This window comes from Aedes albopictus, chromosome 1, assembly GCF_035046485.1.
Source record: "Aedes albopictus strain Foshan chromosome 1, AalbF5, whole genome shotgun sequence".
Classification (NCBI taxonomy): domain Eukaryota; kingdom Metazoa; phylum Arthropoda; class Insecta; order Diptera; family Culicidae; genus Aedes; species Aedes albopictus.
This window is the reverse complement of record NC_085136.1, coordinates 311598991-311623390: the sequence shown is the minus strand read 5'-3', so window position 1 is coordinate 311623390 and position 24400 is coordinate 311598991. Positions and strand designations below refer to the sequence as shown.

General features: G+C 40.3%; 2 protein-coding genes across 2 annotated transcripts; one reads left to right on the top strand and one right to left on the bottom strand.

Annotated features, from left to right (window-relative positions):
* The first annotated feature begins 11573 nt into the window (after window positions 1-11573).
* LOC115259555 (uncharacterized) lies at window positions 11574-17755 on the top strand. The gene is made up of 2 exons (XM_062847152.1): window positions 11574-12492; window positions 17626-17755. The coding sequence occupies exons 1-2, from the start codon at window positions 11574-11576 to the stop codon at window positions 17685-17687; spliced, it is 981 nt and encodes a 326-aa protein (XP_062703136.1). The 3' UTR covers window positions 17688-17755.
* A 4219-nt stretch (window positions 17756-21974) lies between these two features.
* On the bottom strand, window positions 21975-23837 carry LOC115260809 (uncharacterized). Its single transcript, XM_029862125.2, has 2 exons — window positions 23621-23837; window positions 21975-23555 (listed from the first exon to the last, which is right to left on the bottom strand). The coding sequence occupies exons 1-2, from the start codon at window positions 23625-23627 to the stop codon at window positions 22081-22083; spliced, it is 1482 nt and encodes a 493-aa protein (XP_029717985.1). The 5' UTR covers window positions 23628-23837; the 3' UTR covers window positions 21975-22080.
* Between the last annotated feature and the right edge of the window lie 563 nt (window positions 23838-24400).

The window sequence follows — 24400 nt, the reverse complement described above, 5'->3', positions numbered from 1 at the left end:
AGAGCTGAACAGCAAACGTATATACCTCGCCAATCTTCGAAAACGAAAGCTGCCTTGAGGTATGACCTGTTCCATCTTTACTCAAACGGGGGAGGTGTTGGGAGGACCACCCTGACCGGAGTCAGCACGCAGCCGATGCCTGCCGATGGTTCATCATCTGGCAGACTGTCTAATGATGGATGTCATCCACGTCACGGCAAGAGAGAAATGCTATCGTGTAAAATTAGTTTGTATACTCGCCTCGCATTGTTCGTCCACATGTCCGTGCTATATTTTTAATAACGTATTTTAACTTGTTAAAATACAATCGTAATCGCGAGTTTGTTATTAAAACATTTACAAATTGCAAACATGACAAACGCCGTCATGGAGCAATGAGAGAGCTAACTAGTTTCCTATCATCGCACCTATGAGTAATCCACTCGGCCATCTCCTTTTTCTCCTACATTTACGTAGACATACAATTGTTTCTGCCGCAAGTCAATAGGTAATGTAAAGGTTTACCATAACAATGAAAATAATCTTTTGACGCTTATGTTTTAGTTTTAGTTACTTGAACCTGAAATGTGCATTACTCATAAACAGTGTGGTGCTACTCATTCTTCGTAAGTGATTCACCCTGAGACACGGCTTAGTCTTTCGCGTCTTTCGTTATCACACTGTTTACCTATTCAGAGTCAGTTTTATTTCTGGTGGCGACAGTGATTGTTTCTTCCCTGGAACATGATAGTGGACTATGTGGGAATTCTTTTACCTATGCGTAGGCGAAAGATAGTCTTAGCAGTGCTTACTATACTGATTGAAGACATCATCAAAGGATATTGGGGCAACGTGCTGTCAAATGGCAGTTCCACACTGGAGACCCTCGTGACCCATCTGCAGCCCGTATTTCATTCTTGGATTCCACCTGAGTGGATGCGATGCATTTTGATTACAGTTGCTATAACAATTATTTTTATATGCATGATCAAGTCGCGCCGGCACGGAAGAAAGGAAGCCAAGAAGCCAACTGTAGAAACAACCCCCCGCCGAGTCGAGGAAATAAGCGACGATGAAGAACAGGCTACTTTGCCCGCACCATCACTCGCTCCAAAAACTACATTTGTACAAATCGTGAGAGACGCTAAGGGGCACAGTTCCGGAGATAGTCTGGTGCAAGATTGCATGGACAGTTCCAGTGACTCTATAGAAATTCTACCATTGCCAGACGAAGATTTTGAGGGAATAAATTCAACGTATTGACAGTGACAATTTTTGTCATCAAAGCAATACATTCAACTCGATTTTTTTTTTAGTTTATAACATTCAGTTATTTTTTTAATCAAACAAAATCGAAATACTATGAAATTGTGATGAATTAATAATTTTAAATCGATAGTCATTGATTGGCAATAAATAGTTTCACTATAGATTCAATAAAACACTGTATATCACCATGATAAACTCAACACCTTATTTCAATCACAGTGGCCATTTGCTCGTTACTTGTAAGTCCATTTATTACGTAAGGCGATTTTTCGATACATCCTCCCCTCCCATGTATTTTTTTCTCTTTGAAAACCTTAACATTTTTGTATGACACCTAAGGTTTCTTAAACCAATCACATCCCACCCCTCCCCCCATAAACCCTTACGTGTTTAATGCTGTCTCTTTTCGCGGGCAAATGGGGCACGTTCGAGAGAGTACTAAATTTGTAGTAATGAGCTGCATTGTTGATGCTGAGGTAAATCTTTGAAAAAACGCAAATCAAGATTTTCTGTGACAAGACAATCAATCTGCCATCTCCATAGTCCAAAATGGATGCTATACAATCCAAGAATATGGAAGTCGACAAAAAGCGAAAGTGACTATGCACTCTTCAAAAGATTGCGTAATTCTGTTACTACTTTGATTACGAATGCAAGAAAACAATATTGGAATGCAAGAATATCGCGAGTCGATTCTGTTAAAGATCTATGGAAGAATTTAAATTCTTTGAGTGTCACAAAGAAAAATGAAAATTTTTTGGTCGATGCAACTCCTGATGATATAAACTGCCATTTTTCCAGGAATTTTAGCACAAATTCACTATCTCCTGCAGTAGAGGACAATCATGCATGTACCTCATCTTTCAGGTTTTACGAACTGGAAGATTATCATATAGTAAACGCAATCCATGATGTTAAATCCAACGCAGTTGGTCTCGACGAAATTCCTCTGAAATTTATAAAAATGATACTCCCACTAGTTTTAAAACCTTTAAAACACATTTTTAACAGTATAATCATGAGCGGAATTTACCCGAGAGCATGGAAACATTCAAAGATAATTCCAATAAAGAAAAAGCCGACAGTGAGCTCTTTGGAAAACCTGCGGCCTATCAGTATTTTGAGTGCACTCTCCAAGGTTTTTGAGAGATTGTTAAAAAACCAAATAACAGTTTACTTGGCAGAAAATCATCTATTGTCCCAGTATCAATCGGGTTATCGAAAAGGGCATAGCATCAAAACAGCAATGATAAAAGTGTGTGATGACATAGGAATTGTTCTGGATAAAGGAGGATCTGTTGTTCTTTTATTGCTTGACTTTTCTAAAGCATTTGATACTATATCTCACAATAAATTATGCAAAAAATTAGAACACTACTTTGGTTTTTGTTACGATGCTGTTCACCTCATTCGCTCATATCTTTCAGATAGGACGCAAACTGTTTTTATAAATGGTTGCTTTTCAGAGTTTCTTCCAATAGTATCAGGAGTTCCTCAAGGATCTGTACTGGGGCCATTACTATTTTCTATTTATATAAATGATTTGCCTTTAAGACTTAATGGATGCCAGATTCATTTATTTGCAGACGATGTACAAATATATGTAGATGTTTCTAATTTATCTAAAGAAAATGCTGCTTCTTTAATAAATGATTGTTTATCTTTAATTGCTTCATGGGCCACCGAAAACTCGTTGATGCTAAATGAACGTAAAACCCAAGCATGTTATTTTACTCGCCAGAATCAAAATCATGCCAGACCTGAGATAGTTTTGAATAACGTTCCGATTATCTATTCTACTACAGTAGTAAGTTTAGGAGTAACCCTAGAAAGCAACATGTCATGGGAGAATTTTATTTCGAAACAATGTGGAAAAATATATTCTGTTCTTCGTACTCTGCGTTATAATGCTGATTTCTTACAACAAGACACAAAGTGGAGTTTGTTTAAAAGTCTAATATATCCTCATTTTCTATTTTGTGATTTTATTACCACCCAGGCATCCACATTTGCTCTGAACAAACTGAAAAAAGCTTTCAACTGTTGTGTAAGATACGTATATAACTTGAATCGATATGCTAAAGTTTCTCACCTGCACAGTTCATTGATTGGTTGCTCATTTAACAATTTTCCTCAAGCAAGATCCATACTATTATTATATCCTATTATAAACAAAACATGTCCCAACTATCTTCTTAGCAAACTCGTTCGCTTAAGAAGTCAAAGGGGGGTTAAATTTTCAATGCCTCTTTGCCGTACTTCACACCATTCAAACTCTTTTCTCGTTAGAAGCATTTACAATTGGAACTCTTTGCCGGCTGATTTACAATCCATAGCTTCGTTTGTACAATTCAAGAAAGCATTTCTAGAGCAACTTAGATAAATAATTAGTCAATTACATAAATTGTTACACTCATGCAATCGACGCACTTCATGTTACCATATAGATCTAAAACACAAAAGACTGTTGTCTTAAGTTTATTGGGAAATAAATAAATGAATGAATGAATAAATGAATGAATAAAGTCCAAGTGCTTTAGGGTGGCCCACACTTATATGAAAAACAAAAATTTCGAAAAATGCCAAGCCATACCTCCTAAATCAGTTGTTTTGGACTCCCAGAATCTACGCTCAAAATTTGAGCAAAATCGATTAAGCCCAAGGGGGCGCTCAAAACGCTTAAAGTTTGTATGGGAAAACTTGGCCAAATGTATGCAGAAATTTTAAGTTTTCGAATTTTGCCGCTAGGTGGCGCTGTAAACGTTCAATAATCAAACCCTTTAGCATTATTGTAGGTGACTATATGCCAGAGAACTTTGTCGAAGACCGCGAAGTGAGCCGACGTCTGTGAAAAAAGTTATACACTAGGCGAAGTGAGGCAAAGAATTGAGATTTCATTATGGATATTATTCCTTTACATGCACTGGAAAAACGACAATAATGCTTCGCCTCACGTGCACGGTAGCTCCGAAGTTACAAAGATTCGTAGCCGTCAAGTTGAAAAGCGAATATAAATACAAATTCAAACGTATTTTACTATTACTTTAGAGCTTTTAGTAGAACTTGTTACTTCAGACTCTAGTTTAATTTAAAAACACTTCACTAATACTTTACTTTTGCAAAAGAAAATAAAAAATGAATAACTCTTTTAAAGAAAAACTAGAAAGGACGAGCAAATTCCTTTTAATTCTACTACTGTGCTTATCTTCGGACAGATAGGCCTATTTCGTCTGTGACTTACAGACTTCTTCAGTGTCAAGTGCTCGACTGAAGAAAACCTCGCATTCGTTGTGGTATTTATCGAGTTGAAGAAGACCATCGCAGGATTACACAAGGATATCGCGTTTCTCAAGAAGTGTATAGAGTACAGGCTTACTCCCGTAAGTCACAAGGTAAAAGTTAAAACAGCCACAAACCCCAACATAGTAAAGACACTTGAACAAACACTCATCAAAGAAAGCATCAAAAAACTACACAGCAAGATCAACATGAAAACTTTGGAATGTTATTCTCTCCATTTAAAGTTAGCGAAAGATTATCCTGAATCTTTCCCTAATTTTCTAACAAAAGTAAAAGTTGCAGAATTTTGTGAATCAGAAAGAAAAAGGAAATTACTAGATAAAAAACTTAAAGCATTAAAGATGCAAAATCCGAAGTTTACATGTTCTTCTACACAACCACAAAACACAACACAAGAACTAACTGGGTTAGTGGTCAATCGCTCTTCCGAACAGTTTACGGAAGAACAGTTGACCCTTCTCAACAAAGGTCTTAACTACGCAGTACACTCTAAACCAGATTCAACACAAACCATAATCGACATTGAAACAGCTATCAACACGAACAATTTACAGACACCACAGATTCAAGAAATCAGAACACAAACAGCTAACACTATTCAAAACACACAACAAAACAAATTGAACAAAGAACACCTGAAAGAACAACGAATAATCAAAGAACTTAACCAGAAACCAGTTTTCTATCTGAAAGCTGACAAAGGAAACAAAACAGTAATCATGAACAAAGAGGACTATGATGAAATAATGAATAACAAGATTCAAAATGGACCTTACCGAAAACAACGTACTGATCCTCTTCCAGGATTAGTAAGACGTGTTGACAAAACTCTCAAGGAGTCTACACCAGTTTTAGGAAGCGTCATTAAAAGCCTGAAAGAATCTAACCCTTCATTGCCAAGAATAAAAGGACTTCCCAAAGTTCATAAACCTGGAAATGAAATGCGTGAGATTGTTTCAGCCATTGGTTCACCTACACACAAAATTGCCAAATATTTAGTACAAGAATTCCAAAACATGCCTAAAAAATTTCACAGTAGATCTGTCAAGAATTCCGAACAATTCACAGAACTAGTACAGAATTTATCCGTTAACGACGATGAAATTTTAGTTTCATTCGACGTTAAATCACTATTTCCAAGCATTCCAGTTAAAGAGGCCATTAACCTACTAGAAGATTGGCTTCTGAACCAATATGAAGATTCAAATTCAGATTGGATTAAGAAAGTTCGTACATACATCAAATTAACCAAACTTTGTATGGAAGAAAATTATTTTTCGTTCAGAAATGAAACCTACAAACAACTTAATGGTGCCCCCATGGGCAATCCACTTTCTCCATTTTTAAGTGAAATTTTTATGGCAAATTTGGAAAAACGCTTAGAAAACAACAAACAGCTCCCTGAAGTCTGGTGGAGATACGTTGACGACGTGTTTAGCATTGTTAAGAAACATCTTTTACCTGAAATCTTGAACAATATCAATAATGCACACAAAAACATCGAATTCACTTGTGAAATTGAACAGAACAACCAACTACCATTTTTGGACATACTCATCATAAAACAAGAATCAACACTTTCCTTCGAAATTTACAGAAAACCGACACACACTCAACGCACTATTCCAAATTCATCAAATCACTCACATCAACACAAAATTGCATCCTTCAATCACATGATACACCGAATGCAGACACTTCCACTTAGTGAAACAGGAAAAACGAAAGAACTTAATTACATTTTCGAAACAGCACAGTTGAACGGTTACACAAAACAAACAATACAACAGATCATCAACAAAAAGACACAACAACAATACAGACGTTCTTTGACTACACTGACACGGACAGAACCTACACTTAAACGGATAACTGTGAACTACAACAATGACACCAAAAAACTCCGACCAATTCTCAGAAAGTTTGGTTTTGAATTAGTTTTCACAAGCAAAGCTAACCAACTTCAAACTCTCTTAGGATCTACGAAAGACCCGTTGGACAACTTAACAAAATCTGGTGTTTACAAAGTAACATGTAATCACTGTGACAAAATATACATAGGACAAACAAAACGCACACTCAACACACGATTCAAAGAACACATAACGGAAGTATCAAAAGCACACAAAGACACAGACAAGGGACTCATTCATCATTTTAAATCTAAAGTTGCTGAACATATTTTCAATGAAGGACATTTTATGAATACTTCAAATATTAAACTCTTACGACACATTACAAACCCATGGAAACTTGATGTTGCAGAAAGTTTAGAAATTTACAAACAAAACAATAAAAAACTACTTAACAAGGATCAGGGCAATGGGTACACGTGGCTGTTTAAATTTTTACCTAACACACACAAAACATTACACAATACACAAAACACAAATTGACTACCTACCAAATCGGCGGGAAAAAATAACACAACAAACACCAATTGACTACCTACCAAATCGGTAGGAATTTTCCTAGCTTTAGGTATCTTATTGACGCCCTGTTTTCTAACAGGCAGATACACCTCCTTTTTTACAAATATGTACCTACAATTTTGTACCTACAATTTTGTACCTACATTTTTATACCTACACTTTTACCCACACACGTACCTGCACATACACTCCTAGTATAAATACCACAACGAATGCGAGGTTTTCTTCAGTCGAGCACTTGACACTGAAGAAGTCTGTAAGTCACAGACGAAATAGGCCTATCTGTCCGAAGATAAGCACAGTAGTAGAATTAAAAGGAATTTGCTCGTCCTTTCTAGTTTTTCTTTAAAAGAGTTATTCATTTTTTATTTTCTTTTGCAAAAGTAAAGTATTAGTGAAGTGTTTTTAAATTAAACTAGAGTCTGAAAAAATCAAACGTATTGATAGTCATAGTAATACTCAAAATCTCAAATCATTAAGAACGGTGATAGTAGAACCATTGACTAATTTAGCTAGTATTAATCTGTTTAAAAACTTATATGATTTAAAATTAAACCAAGAATAGTAAAGTTTGCTCAGAAAAACAGAATCATACCAGCGTGGTAGGGAAAGGGTCAAATCAATTAACCAGCCTTTTTTTACAGCCACATTAAGAGATCATCCATAATCGAGCTAGTACCCTTCACTCCCATTTCCTCCTTCCATCGGTAGTAATATTAATAATTGCGGGAATTCACAGATTTTGTCCGTCCCATAGTTTTACATAAATGATTTGTGGATGACCTCTTTGCAAACCGCATCTGCTGTTTCTAGTCCGGCATTAGTAATATACGTTCATTAATTTTTAACTATTCTATTACAAGTAGGCTAACGAGCGTTTTAGCAGATTAAGACGATAACTACTAGAAAACAAAACTTAAAGTTTACAAAGCTTTAAGCTAGTTAGACGAGCTATGTTCTTTTAGTTTTAGTACTGCAAGCTCACCTTTCGATAAAAGTTCTATCTGTGACTTTTTTAGTGCCTACTGATCGCCCTTTAATAACTCGGCTCTCAAAACAAGTAATGATAAGTAGATTTTGAAATAATGGTAACAACGCAGGTCGCCATGGATCTACAGGGGATGGCCAAAATGTTTGGGATAGGCAACTTTTTTTTCTCTCACAAAAAAGTTAAACATGCTATAACTTTTCATAGAGTGCATCAAAAAATCTCAAATTTTGACTGTTTGTCAACCTACTATATGTGCATCATTCGTACAAATTTGGGCTTGATTGATTAATATTTCGCAAAGTTAGAACCGTTCGGGCAAAACACTATTTTTTTGACAACTCATTTTTGAGCTGTCATATCTCGGAAACCAGTGAACCGAATTGAGTGAAATTTTGAACGTACACTAACAATATGTAAATGCTTAACAAACTATTAAAACATAGGTACTTTTTAAACGTTGAAAAAAGTTATTATGGATTGACACTTTTTGGATTTTTCTCTAAAAAATGTATTTTTTTTACATCAATGTCAATAAATTTTAGTGTTGATATCCAAAGAGTTTCCACTTCTGTTCTCAAGTTATCTCTAATCAAATATATTAGAGTCTATTTAGATTGAAGGAAGAACACATTTAATAATATTTGTGTGGTTTTGTAAATTTGACTTATTTTCCTCTATATGGGTAAAAGTTTTAATCCGGTATAACTTAATTCGCCGTGTGAAAATATTACATTTTATAACGTCGTATTAAGTATCAATATGTTGTTGATAAGCGTTAAACAATTTATTCAATTCGGTTCACTGGTTTTCGAGATATGACAGTTCAAAAATTATTTATCTGAAAAATAGTGTTTTACCCGAACGGTTCTAACTTCGCGAAAAACTAATCAATCGAGCCCAAATTTGTACCAATGATGCACTACAGATTTTTTGATGCACTCTATGAAAAGTTACAGCATGTTGATTTTCTTTGTGAGAGAAAAAAAGTTACCTATCCCAAACATTTTGGCCATCCCCTGTACAAACAGCAGCGCGTAATTGATCAATCGTTTTGCCAACGGAGTTCACAGCGCCCTCCCCTACGGATCGGACATTTCGGCCGAAGCTGTAGGTTCTAGAAGGCTCGACCAACGGTATTAGAAACTCGCTTTTCATTAAGTCCAGAGTTTGTAACATCGTCGTACTCCGTCAGGTAGACGTATCGCTCAGCGGAGGGAAATGAACGTCCATAAATTACGTCACGCTTTCAGGGGGGAGGGGGGGTTCAGCAAAGTGTGACGACTCATACAAAAATTTCAGAGGTCCCATACAAAAAGTGTGACATAGGGGGGAGGGGGGGTTGAAAATGATCGATTTTTGCGTGACGTAATTTATGGACGTTCCCAAACACAGATAAGCAACGGGGCCAGAGGATGCGTTGAGATTATAGAATTACAGAAATCTAGTACTCTTCCGAATCTGCCCCTTAGGAACAAGCAACATTTTGTAAAATAAGTAGGCTTAGGTTTCAATATGATTTACAGCAATTAAAGAGAGGCCGGGCCTATGATTGAAATCTATTAGAAACTAAGTAATCATTGAATTCAAATATGTATCGCAGTAGGTCATGGAATTTTTAAATAAAGACTGTCATTAGTTGCCCGAACCTCGCCTGAGTAAGACCTACTTTATCAGGTTATGGGCGCAGAAGGGTTTCCATAGAAACGGACTTTGTTTGGAGCTTCAAGATTTTTTCACCCTCAAGAAATTCAAGAAGTTCTGGTTCTGGAAGATGATGTCTAATCAAGCTGCTGGAGGCGTAGGAGCTCAAGATGCTGGAGATGGTCGCCGTGCCGGTGCGCAAGCTGGCGGAACGAGACTGCCCGGAGGCATGGTTTCGTTGCAGGCGAGAGAAGTGCTGCGTGGATCGGAAAATTACAATTCCTGGGCGTTTTCCACCAAGATGGTCCTCATCAAGGAGCGGACCTGCTGTGCCGTGAAGGAAGGTAATGCGGGAGATCCGGAAGTCAGCGAAGAATTGTCAGAACAAGCTCTGGCAACCATCTGCCTCAACATTGACAGGACCATCTACGGCCTGGTGCAGAATGCGAAGTCCGCGAAGGAAGCGTGGGACACCTTGCGGAACACGTTCGAGGACAGCGGTTCTACCCGTAGGATCGGCCTTCTACGTAAGTTGACGGGCATTCGGCTGGTGGGCGCCGAGAGAGACGACGACGTCATTTGCCAGTCCCCGCAGGAGTATGTGAATGAAATCATGCTCACGTGCAACCAGCTGGCGGAGATCGGCTTCAAGGTGGACGACACGTGGATGTGTAGTTTGCTGCTGAAGGGCCTGCCGAAGAAGTACGATCCGATGATTTTGGATCTGGAGTCATCCGGTGTGGCGCTGACGGCGGATTTGGTCAAGGCCAAGATTATGCAAGAAGTCAAGGTCTCAAGCGGCTCGAAATCGTCCGACGATGGTGCGTTTTTCAGCAAGCAAAGCGCATCGAAGAAGCAAGTCGACAAATCTGGCGTGAAGTGTTTCCGGTGCAAGAAGGTAGGACACTTTGCGTCGGAATGCCAGAAGGAAGCAAGCGAGAAGAAGAAGGAGAAGCGTGGCACCTGTAGTGTTTATGTGAATTCGACCTAAGTGATGATCCCCTTTTATCTGAATGTTCATTATAAGATGAGTGCCTCTTGGGCTATCGAATAGAATGCTGTGCAATATAGATCAGTTCATACTCGAGCCTTAAACTGTATAGACGGTGTTCTTTTTGTGATCCGAAATCTTAACTTTTTCAACTGTCGACGAGGTAAAGGATTTTTTTTGCGTCGCGTGTGAAATAAAGGAAAATTGTGAAAAAAAAAACAAATAAATAGGAAACCAATCGCTGTGAAAATAGTGTAATTCCACAGAAATAGTAATTTATGTGGTGATAAAACAAATCCTTTTGTTTCATTAACGTGAAGTGATAAGCCATTTTGAAGAGGCAATTATCTAATTGTGACAAAAGGCTATTCCCACGTTAGATAACAAAGGAAAGTTGACATTGCAATAGTTCAACGGCCTATGGTGATGAATTGATTCCAATGTTACACATTGTATCTAAAAAAATAGTTTAAGTGCAAAAAAGGCATTCTTTATTTGCATGGGAATACATATGTCTGAATATACCATATGTGCTGTTAGTAATCGGATGAGCTATATGCAAGAGTGCTGATAGTGAAAAAAAAATCGAGCAGTTCCTTTTAGTGAGTTCCAGCTGTTGGTGAGTTGAGAATACTTAGGAAGAGTGTTACTTAAAAAGAAAATTTTGAGAGTGGAATGTTGAAGAATTAATCAAGAGCAGAAGTTAAGAGAGAGAGAGTGAGTTGCCGTGAGAGTGAGCAAGCAGCCTGCAACAGAGTCTTCAATAGTTGGAGAGAGACCGAGAGGAAGTAACTACATACTCGACAACAAGCAACACTGGTGAGAGAGCTGACCGACGTTCTTGACTCAGCTGAACTAGTGTGTGAGGTAAACAGCAAACAATCGGTGAGTCGTCGTATTATTGTTACCGTAATTCAATAGACATTGTTTATATTTTGATTCCTCATTCGTAAACATTCATCTCACAGACATGACTACCACAAACCTGGTCGGTGTTATTGAGCCATATGTTGTTGGTAATTCTTTTACAGAATATGCCGAAAGATTTGAAGAGTTTTTTGAATTTAACCAGATTGACGATAATAGGAAAAGATCAACCTTTTGCACCCTCAGTGGTCCGGCAATTTATTCGGAAATAAAACTGCTTTTTCCTGGAAAAAAAGTAAAGGAATTATCTTATGCTGAGATCATACAAAAATTAAAATCGCGCTATGATAAAGTCGATTCTGACGTGATTAAGTGTTTCAAATTCAACACTCGGGTGCAAAGGGCAGATGAAACCACTGAAAGTTTCATTCTTGACCTCAAGCTTCAAGCTTCCTTATGTGATTTTGGCACTTATAAGGACAAAGCAATTAGAGACCGCATTTTGGTGGGCGTTTACGATAAAAATTTACAAAAGCAACTTCTAAAAGAGGAAAAATTGACGCTAGCAGATGCAGAAAGAATTATAACAAATTATGAGCTTGCTAATACACGTGCGGCGGCCATCAACAATGAAGGACAACAAGTGGCTTCCGTAAAACAGCGATTGGGTCGAAGGGCGGTTTATGATCAGAATAGGCAGAACAATTATTACAATCGGCGAGATCAAGGGCGAGATCGCAGTCGCAGTAGAAGTAGAAGTGCAAGCTTCCAAAGAAGAGTAAGGTTTAGTGACGATGCAAGAAGGAAAGATCAGTATGCTAATTATTATTGTAATAATTGTGGTATGAAGGGCCATATTAAACGCCAATGCCGTAATACTGGAGGATCAAATATGAGAGATAACAGTATTAGCAAGGTGCAAAGTGTGGTTGTACCATCTACAAACGTACAGTACACTTTGAAGCAAGCGATGAATCGATTGAAGATGGAGATGAGTGATGAGTCGGGTGAGGATTCAGCAGGTGAATATATGTGTATGAATGTGACGTCTATTAACAAAGTGAGTGAACCTTGCCTGGTGGAAGTAAATATTCGCCTTGACGGAGGCTCTCTGAGAGAATTGCGCTGTGCGTGAAAACAATTTTTTTTAACATGGGAAAGGATAGGAGCTGCATTTTCAAATGCTTCTAATTCTTTATAGAAATTTTTTTAAGCAAAACGTTCTTAATGTTATCGAATGAGATTTTGATACGCTATATGATAGACATAACATTGTGATTTAAAAACATTTTGTCTAAAACCAGTTATAGTGTAGCTAATTGAAAGTATATTGCAAAACATTAACTCTTTTTTCAATCTGAAGTCCCTAAAATATTTTAGAAGCATTTGAAAATGCAGCTCCTATCCTTTCCCATGTTAAAAAAAAATGTTTTCACGCACAGAGCAATTCTCTCAAAGAGTTCCGTCAAGGCGAATAGAGGGAAAATCAGTACAAATGGAAATAGATTGTGGATCTGCGGTCTCTGTCATGGGAATTAGAACCTTTATTGAATTATTTAATACACCTCTTCGCAAGAGTAACAGAAAACTTGTCGTTGTAGATGGCGGAAAACTAAAAGTTTTTGGTGAAACGAAGCTTTCTGTAAGTTTTCAAAACAGACATTTTGATGTATCTTTGGTGATCATTGATAACAGTGAATCTGGTAATGAACATCGATTTATTCCCTTATTAGGGCGAGAGTGGTTAGATGTTTTCTTACCAGATTGGAGAGATACATTTCAGAAACCCAACCATGTTAACAGTATTGCAACCAACGACCATGTTTCTAGTTTGAGCGATATTGCTAGCAAATTTCCTAGTGTGTTTAAGAAAGATTTTTCATCACCAATTGTGGGTTATGAGGCTGAGTTGGTACTTAAAGACGATCAACCAATTTTTAAACGTGCATATGAAGTGCCATACAGGTTGAGAGAAAAAGTAAGTGAATATTTAGATAAATTAGAAAAAGAGAATGTAATCACCCCGATTAAAACCAGCGAGTGGGCATCACCTGTCATCGTTTTGATCAAGAAGAATAATCAGATTAGATTAGTGGTAGACTGTAAAGTCTCACTTAATAAACAAATAATACCGAACACATATCCATTGCCAGTGGCACAAGATCTGTTCGCTCGCTTGTCTGGCTGTAAGGTATTTTGCGCTTTAGACCTCGAAGGTGCCTACACGCAGTTATCACTGTCAGAGAAAACTAGAAAATTCATGGTAATTAATACGCTTAAAGGACTCTATACATACAATCGCTTGCCTCAAGGAGCATCTTCGAGCGCGGCAATCTTTCAGCAAATTATGGAACAAATATTGGTGGGAATTGAAAATGTTACCGTTTATTTAGATGACGTGTTGATTGCTGGCAAGGATGTTGAAGATTGCAGACAGAAGTTGTACACTGTTTTAGGAAGACTATCAACGGCAAATGTAAAAATAAATTGGGAAAAGTGTAAATTTTTCGTTTCAAATCTTCCCTACTTGGGTCACATAGTTACAGATAAAGGATTACTACCAAGTCCAGAAAAATTAGGAACAATTAGAGCAGCTAAGGTTCCATCCAATACTGCCGAATTAAAAGCATATTTGGGATTGATAAATTACTATGGAAAATTTGTGCCTCATATGTCCACGAAGTTAAATGAATTGTATAATCTTCTGCGGAAAAATGTAAAGTTTGTGTGGACCGATGCTTGTCAAAAAGCGTTTCAGAATAGCAAGCATGAGTTAATAAACGCCGATCTTTTAGAATATTTTGACCCCAAGAAACCATTGGTGGTGGTTTCTGATGCCTGCAATTATGGTTTGGGAGGAGTTCTGGCACATGTAATTGAGGGAGTAGAAAAACCAATATGTTTTACATCGTTTTCCTTAAATGAAGCTCAAAAGAAGTACTCAATTTTACATTTGGAGGCGTTGGCACTTGTATGTAGCATAAAAAAATTTCACAAGTTTGTGTACGGCCAAAAATTCACAGTTTTCACGGACCACAAACCTTTGGTAGGGATATTTGGTAAGGCAGGAGGAAATTCTATTTACGTTACAAGACTGCAGAGATATGTTTTAGAGTTGTCAATATACGATTTTGACATCGTATATAGACCATCCGCAAAAATGGGAAATGCTGACTTTTGTTCTCGCTTTCCTTTGCAACAGAATGTTCCTGTAGAGTGCGATGTAGAATATGTCAAGAGTCTCAATCTTACCACTGAATTGCCCATGAATTTTTCAAAAATTGCTAGTGAAACTACAAAGGATGAATTCTTGCTCAATTTAATGTCATTCCTCCAGAAGGGATGGCCAGAAAAACTCGATAAAACATATTTGAACGTTCATGCAAATCAACATGACCTTGAAATAGTAGAAAATTGTGTAATGTTTCAGGATCGTGTAGTGATACCGTCCACATTGAGGAAGCAAATACTAACTATGTTACATGTAAACCATTCAGGAGTGATTAAAATGAAACAGCTTGCGAGACGCACCGTTTACTGGCCAGGGGTGAACAAAGATATAGAGGAATTTGTAAGAAATTGTGATACTTGCACAAAAATGTCTGTAGTACCAAAGCCCAGCTCAAACACGGAGTGGATTCCAACGACAAGACCATTCAGCAGATTACACGCAGATTTTTATCATTTTGAACATAAAATATTTCTTCTCATAGTGGACAGCCATTCTAAATGGCTGGAGATTGAATGGATGAAAAATGGCACAGACGCCTCAAGAGTTATTAGAAGGTTCACCAAAATGTTTTCCTATTTTGGGTTACCTGACGTGGTAGTTACCGACGGCGGTCCTCCTTTCAATTCCGCGGTATTTGTGTCGTTTCTTGAGCGGCAAGGAATAAAAGTGTTTAAAAGTCCACCTTACAACCCATCCAGCAATGGTCAGGCAGAGAGGATGGTGAGGCTTGTTAAGGATGTTTTCAAAAAGTTTTTGCTTGAACCAGAGGTACGGAATTGGAATACAGAGGACCAGATTGACTACTTTTTAATAAACTACCGAAACACTTCCCGGATAAAAACTAACCATAGGGTGTATGGTGAAAACCATTCCTGCACCATACAGTGTACCAGCTACAATAAAGTGTATTGTAATGAAATGGTTCGCTATACTATACATTTACATTGGATTTTTATGTAACAATATATTATACTGTTTTTCTTACGTTTGAACCATTCACTTTTCCGTAACATTATTTTTCCGTGAATTTTTAATTATTTCTGGTGTTCGATTTGAATAGATCGTATGTTTGCTGTGATTCCTATGCAGATTCGACCTATTCAAATCGAACACCAGATTTATTCAGTTTAAGATTTTTTCCGTGCTTTGTTTTGTTGATGTTTGTGACTTTTTTGATGCAAAGGAAAGGAAAGAAAAAAAAAGTGAATAAGTTGAAACATCAATTTAACCTTTTGGAATCGATTTTTTCACCGCTGTTGACGCAATCTCGCTGGTGTCGAACACGTTTGTTATGCTCGGTTTCATCGCCGGGGTCATATATGACCCCTCCGGCTCCAAAGGGTTAATGCCAATAACATGTTTAAATCAGTGGTAAACCAGATGTCCTAAGAACTGCAGGTCCAAGCAGCGGTACAAGAGATATGGCGGGCTCGAGGGCGGGCTAGGTGTGTAGAGTGCGATGAGAGAAATACTAATGCAATGTAGGCCAACCCGGAAAGATGCAGGTCAGATTACCGTAAATCAGTAGATGAGTTCAACACTTCAACACTATTCTTTCTGTAATTGCATTTAGGGGAGTTTTCTCCTCTTCTCTCATGTGAACTTGCCTTCGACCAAAATCGAATCAAATGCGGTTGACAAACTTTATCTTTGACGTAGAGCCATCTTTAACATATGGACAGGACTGAACACTGAAATGACTTTTAATATAGGTTCATCTGCGGGTTCGCTTTTTAACCTAACTTATATTTGAATCGAACTTGACAGTTATCTCATGAGTTGTTATGTATTTCAAACTTTAGTCAAACTGGTGCCTCAATATTGCAATAACGGTTAAGTACGCTGTAATGATACTTATGTACCTCGTCACCCACTTCATGCAACTACATTAGTGGTCTAATAACACTTAGCGCGCTCGGCATAGTTCCATCATGCCGCTCAAAGTGTTGCCACAAATAATGCTTAGTTTGCGAAACCCGGTTATCTGGCTGGTGGGGAATGGGAGCCTAAGCTTCAACTGTTAATGCAATCAGAGACTACTCAGACTTAGACGTGGGCGATCATATATATGAAGGGTTATCCAAAACGCTCTGGGAATTCCCAAAGCGCATTCTAATAAATCTAATAAGCCTAAGATGCCATTAACAGGAGGAAAAAGGCAAGATAATATAACAATATATGGTTTATGTAATGTAAAACAATTCAACTTAACAAAAGAGAACCATTCCAAAACCATTGAATTAAATGTATAACCAGTAGTGAAATTACAATTAAAAACAATTTATTTACGGTACATTTTATTGTTTGAAACCATTCATGTACCATACAATGTACGGTATATTTAAACCCACGTATCAGTATTTTGAACAATTCATTAACAATAAAATGTATGGTTTTGCAAAAAAATATATATGGAGAAAAATATTTTTTTATATTGTTACGATACTTAACAACCTGTATAATATATTGTAAAAATCTTATTTACAATTCACGGTATGGTATCCAACATTACATCTTATTGTTTTTGTATTTTTTTTTTACAGTGGTGTCTATTGTAAAAATATGGTTCTAAATAGTGCTGTTACAATATAACGTTCGGTTTTTCTACTGTATTTTTTATTCGGGTTGTGTGACGAAAGATGGATCATTTCCATCTGAAAAAGTGTACAGCTACAAACCAAAGATGTTGATTGATCTAATCAACCCCAAAAAGCATTATTCTAGACAGCTGATTGAAAGTCCCTCTAGTTACAAAGACCACCAAGGAACACAGACAACTTCAACCCAGGCATTAGTCAAGAAAGACCCATTTGACAGTTTAATGCCAGGAGATAAGGTGTGGTTGAAAAATAACCATATGAATCGTGTAGAAAGATGGATCGAAGCTAAATTCGTAAGACGACTTTCCATCAATGTTTTCCAGGTGGCAATTGGAAACGTAGCTACAAATGCGCATCGAAACCAACTGAAGATACCGAGTACTAAACCGCCCACCTTGAACGTAATGGTCCCGGTTATCTCTAGCAAGAGGAGCCGGGTGGTAACGGTGAGCGCGGACGAGGATATTCCAACAGCATCAGATTCGTTTCAAACCGAAGAGACGATATCAAGACCATGGAACGATCCCGGGTTGGACCCTCCAACACTCCGAAGATCTACGAGAACCAAGAAGCGCAAAATCAACGAAGATTTCATCTACAAGTGAATTTGAATTGGATTATATCTGTTTTGTTTTTTTTTAGAAATTGTAAATGAATTAATTTCCATCGAATTTTTATATGTGAACTAGGTTTAAGTAAAAATTGAAATTTTAGTGAATTGCATGTAATTATAACTTAAGGGGAAAGAACTGTAGTGTTTATGTGAATTCGACCTAAGTGATGATCCCCTTTTATCTGAATGTTCATTATAAGATGAGTGCCTCTTGGGCTATCGAATAGAATGCTGTGCAATATAGATCAGTTCATACTCGAGCCTTAAACTGTATAGACGGTGTTCTTTTTGTGATCCGAAATCTTAACTTTTTCAGCACCCAGAAAGGTCATGCAGCTTTCTTCGCTGCCCATGCTGTGCAGTCATCGGAGCGGAGCGACAGCGATTGGTTCTTCGATTCTGGTGCGACCACCCACTTGTGCCGGAACAAGACCATGCTGGAAAATCCGCAGGACGTGTCGACGAAGATCAACGTGGCCAACAATGCGGAAGTGGCCGTAGTGGCGAAAGGATCGGTCAAGCTGGAAGCGGATTGCGGTGAAGCGACCTGGGACCTCACGATGAGCGACGTGCTTTTTGCGTCCCCGACCTGGCGATTAATCTACTCCGTCAGCAAGGTATGCCAGAAAGGATTCAAGGTGGTGCTCACGAAGGAAGAGTGCAAGGTCGTCAATCCATGCAACGAGGTCGTTGCGATTGGCCGTGAAGTGAATGGTCTCTACAAGCTATCCGAGACGAAGAAGCCAATTGCAAATTTGGTCCAGGACGATAGGTACGAGCTGTGGTATCGGCGAATGGGACACCTCTCCGCCGGTGGGATGAAGCAACTGAAGGAGATGGTCACCGGACTGGACTTTGAGGTCCGGGATCCGGCGAGGTGCATACCGTGCATCGACGGTAAGCATTGTCGTCAACCATTCAAGGCAAAAGGGCACCGGGAGGATCGCGTACTGGAACTGGTCCACTCGGACTTGTGCGGCCCTATGGAGTCCGAGTCGATTGGAGGCAGTCGATACTTTCTGACCTTCATGGACGATGCCAGTCGGAAGACCGTGGTCTACTTTCTGAAGTCGAAGACGGAAGTGCTCGAAGCTTTCGAAGATTACAAGGCCTTTGCGGAGAAGCAAACGGGACAACGGATCAAGCGAATAAGGACGGACAACGGCAAAGAGTGCGTAAACCGCATTTTTCGAAACTTTTTGCGGAAAGAAGGCATTTAACACGAGACGTTGGCCCCCTACAATCCGGAGCAAAACGGGTTAGCCGAGAGAATGAACCGGACGTTGGTCGAAAGAGCGAGGAGCATGCTATCAGATGCGGATCTGGACAACAAATTTTGGGCAGAAGCAGTAGCGGTTGCATCGCACGTGGTCAACCGATAACCGACAAAGGGACTGTCGGTAACCCCCGAGGAGAAGTTTTCTGGCAAGCAGCCGGACGTGTCCCATCTTCGTATATTCGGAGCCAAGGTAATAGTGCATGTGCCTAAAGAGAAGAGAAAGAAATGGGACAAGAAGTCGGAAGCGTGCATCTTCGTTGGCTACAGTGAAGGCTCCAAGGCGTACAGGGTGTACAACGAGAGAACCAAGAAAGTCTATGTCAGCCGAGATGTGATTTTCGTAGACGAAGGTCAAGCACAGCACAAGACGACGAGAGGTGAGCGAGAATTGAATGCGGAAGGAAGCGAGCTGGTGATTCAGACCGAGCCAGCCGAAGACGACGATGAAGCCGAGGGCGCCGTTGGCGGCGAGAATCCCCTTGACGAGTCGATCTACAGCGATGCAGATTCGATCATCGATGAAGAACCCCAACCTTCCGTGCTCCCTCCACAATCAGAGAACCCACAATTGTTGGTAAGGCGCAGTGCGAGGGAGCACACTATCCCAGGCAAGTATCGTGATTATATTATGAGCTGTAACACTTTTCCTGAGATAGTTTCCCAACCCGAACAGATTTCCGATGGAGCGGCGGATGAACCCGACACGTTCCGAGAAGCGGTCACCCGGCACGACAGCGACAAGTGAAAGGAAGCGATGATATCGGACTATGAGGCTCTGGTGGACAACCAAACGTTGGAGTTGGTGGAACTGCCGGACGGAAGGAAGCCTCTACGTTGCAAATGGGTCTACAAAGTGAAGACGAACCTGGACGGAACAGTGGAGCGCTACAAAGCCCGCCTGGTCATCAAGGGTTTTTCCCAGGTCAAAGGCATCGACTACAACGAAACATTTTCGCCCGTAGTGCGGTACGCTACAGTACGGTACCTGATGTCGATGGCAGCCAAGATGAATCTCAAGATTCATCAGCTGGACGCGGTCACGGCGTTCCTACAAGGCGATCTAGGTGCGGAGAACATCTATATGGTTCCGTTCCTACGATCCGGAATCACCCAGGAAAGTTTGTCTGTTGCGGAAAGCACTCTATGGCTTCAAGGGTGTGGAACCAGAAGCTGGACGCCGAGCTGCAACGCATTGGTCTGAAGCGGTCGGCCTACGACACGTGCGACACGTGGCTGTTTACGTGGACGACATGTTGGTATTTTCGAACAACCAGCATTGGGTGGACAGGCTGAAGAAGGAACTGATGACCAAGTTCCAAATGAAGGACCTCGGTTTGGCCAGCAAAATTCTCGGGATGCGGGTGACCAGAGACGGCAGCCGAGTGATGCTCGATCAAGAGAGCTACATCAATCATTTGCTGCACCGGTTCAAAGTTGATGATTGCAATATTGTTGCGACACCTGCTGATTCGAACCAGAAGCTGACCAAGGAGATGTGTCCGAACACCGATGAAGAACGGAAGTTGATGGAGAACGTGCCGTACCGTGAGCTGGTGGGCAGCTTGCAGTATCTAGCGCAATCGACAAGACCGGACATTAGCTTCGCGGTCAACATGGTCAGTCAGTTTTGTCAGAATCCAGGCAAGGCACATTGGACGGCAGCCAAACGGATACTGCGGTACCTGAAAGGTACCAAATCGAGGAAACTGACCTAATCGAAGACATCGGAGGAAGGATTCGTCGGCTACAGTGACGCGGATTGGGGGAATGATCCCGATACTCGTCGATCGATCACCGGATACGTCTTCAAAGAAGCAGGTGGTGCGATTTCCTGGAGTTGTCGGAAGCAGGCCACAGTCGCTCTATCCACCATGGAAGCGGATTATATGGCTGTGTCGGCGGCGACCCAAGAAGCCATGCGGTGGCGTGGACTACGAGGCGAGCTGCATGGAGTATCTGATGCTGTGCAAATCCGTTGCGACAATTTGAGTGCTGTGCATCTGGGGTCTCCAGTTAGCCTAGTGGTTAAGGCTATGGATCGCCAATCCGGAGACGGCGGGTTCGATTCCCGTTCCGGTCGTGAAAATTTTCTCGACTCCCTGGGCATAGTGTATCATTGTACTTGCCTCACAATATACAAATTCATGCAATGGCAGGCAAAGAAAGCCCTTCAATTAATAACTGTGGAAGTGCTCAAAGAACACTAAGTTGAAGCGAGGCAGGCCAAGTCCCAGTGCGGACGTCGAGCCATTAAGAAGAAGAAGAAGCATCTGGCGAAGAAAGAAGTCGGATATTCACCCCGCAGCAAACATATTGACATCCGACATCAATTCGTGCGAGAGAAGTTGGCGCAGAACATCATTGGTCTTGAACACGTCAGGACGAACGAGCAAACAGCGGATGCTCTCACCAAGGCGGTTCCAGTGGTGAAATTAGATGAAGCGATGAAGGCCCTTGGAATTCTGTAATTCAAGATTAAGGGGGAATATAAGAAACTAAGTAATCATTGAATTCAAATATGTATCGCAGTAGGTCATGGAAATTTTAAATAAAGACTGTCATTAGTTGCCCGAACCTCGCCTGAGTAAGACCTACTTTATCAAAATCCTGGCAACTGACTATTAATGAGCACGGTTTCAGCACTACATACTGAGTAGAGTATACTTAAAGCTGTTTCTATTCGTCCCGTTTTACGGTACAGCTTGAAACTGGAAAAAGAAGCTAGAAAAAAAACTGACATTCGGAGTTTAATAGAACTTAAAAATAAATAAAACAGCAGGTGAAATTTCAAGCTATACATTAAACGTACATATGTTGGCTTACAAAAGAATATTTAGAATAATAGTAAATAGGATTAGACACATGCAAATACTTGATCAAACACAATTAACTAGCATTACTTTGGTCATTCGACTTCTTCCGCTCATTTTCTTCTATCGCTTGCCGGATTTCTTCCGGAAACTGGCCTTGAATTAAAATTGTATCTTCAACCTCGCTGGAACTCTCGTCGCAATCTTCCACTGCAGTCGGTTGAGTCACTTCCGTCGCCGTCACAGGCCCATCTCCGGACCCGTGCTCCTCAACATTTGTCACAGTTTCTCCTGCTTTGGCTGGTGGCGGTGGTGCGATCATAGCTTCCGACTGTGCACCGTCCTTTATTTCCTCGATCCTACTGGGGGTTGGTTCACTGCGGGGAGTGGTGCGACGAGGTCTTGTGTAATTTACGATGTTAACGTTGATTGGTTGCTGTGGTAACGGCTGGTGCGTACCAGCATTTTGGATGGATTCCGCTCGCCTTGGTTCCGGTCTGTCGAGCCTCCAATATTTAAAACCAGCGATCAGTGAGGACGGGATACAGGTCGTCACGATCGTATAAATTAATCCCATGATGGATGTCCCCATAAGTATGGTTCTCATCCAACCAAACTTGGAAGAAACAGAATCGATTATAGAATTTGTCTCATCCACGACGACCCCAAAGTACTTCATCGGTAGTCTGGCTAACATTTCAATGGCAACCTCCGAAGGATCACAAAAAGCGCGTTTCAATCCGTGTACATTCTGTAGGTAATCCATACAGTTAGCCTCGGCGCCACTGCTGAACCAAGAAGTCAGTTGTTTGCAGGGGTTGCTTTGATCATCTCCTCTCTTCATCACTTTGATTAGCGATTGTAATTCCAGTCGATTGTTGCAGTCTCGGTATGTCATGATGTATGTTCCGATCAGAGCGCACAATGGTGCCACTATCCACCACCGCATGTTGAAACGTTTCGCTATCGCCACGATCACAAGGAGCGCAATCGCAGGAAGCACACCGTAGAGAAATACACCATTCTGCTGGGTTGCAACGATAAAGGAGTATAAACTGCGGCAAGCACCCTCAGCCATGGCGTAGTAAACATTTTCCTTCGATTGCTCAACTATTTCAGTCAAGACATCGTCTATCTCGCTAGGCGTACGGGCTTCCTTCAACTTCTCCACCTGTTGCTTGGATATCCTGAACTGTATATTCCTAACCATGAATGACTCATCCTCCAAGTCGGCTTGTAACCTTCGCTCATCGAAAATTCTCCTAACAAACTTCCGGTAATACACGAAAGTTTTCTGCAGATCTTCCTGTTTCGAGGGACCGCTTTCAACCGGGTCAAACACAGGACAATCCGGCAGGATAGGACATTTGCATTCCTCTACCACAGGGGGAGGACAGGAAGCTTCCTCCGAGCGGGAGCCATGGTGGTGATAATGTCCCGGTTTCACCCAGTTGGGGTTGATGATGTCACTATCGTCAACATCAGTCGATGCAACGTTTGCCACTAAAAGTGCAATGCCGAGGCAGGATATGGCAATAAAGGGCAATCTCTCTGTAAATATCAAATTGATAAGGTGAGTTTCTATCTCTGTAGATTAACACTATTAAATTTTTTACCTTTCATGTTTTCTTTCGTGGCAGACAGTGTTTCGTGTTTCTTATAAAATGTTGCCTTCTAGCATTCTCAAAATAATTAATATATGCGCCGTAGATTTAGATTTTTGAAATTTAAGTTTTAAACACTGGAGAAATAACGAACAAACGAACCACTCGCGGAAAGCGCAAAACAAATCAAAACAAAAATGCTGTTTGGTCAGAGTTTACGATGATTGCACAGCATGCGGTCTTTACTGATGACGGCTGATGATGATCATGATAAATGGCGCGCAGGGTGCGTTCAATGTCATCCAATGAGTGCAACGCGAGCTGAGTTCACTCGGGCGCAGCGAATTTTAAACCAGAGAAGTAGTGCACTTACCCTAGACAGACAGGGTATCGCGCCACTTGGGCGGTGGCTTCTATATTCGTCTGTTTTCCACTATAACTCAGTCAATTTTGAACCAATTGACTTGAAATGTTGTACACGGGTAGATACTATACCTATCTCACCACATTCCAAAAGTTGTGTCAATTGGTTCAAATTTGACTGAGTTATAGTGGAAAACAGACGAATATAGAAGCCACCGCCCAAGTAGCGTGATTCCCCATGTGATAGGGAATGCTGTCACTTCACCCAACGAGCGAATCGAATTCGTTGGTGGGTGGAGGTTGTGGCTCAACGAGCGGGCTCCGACTGTACAGTGGCCGTTCGCTCGTTGCAAAATGTTTACATTGCAACGAGCGAATGCCGTTCGCTAATTGCAACGTCAATTTGACACTAAAGCACCGACTAAACCG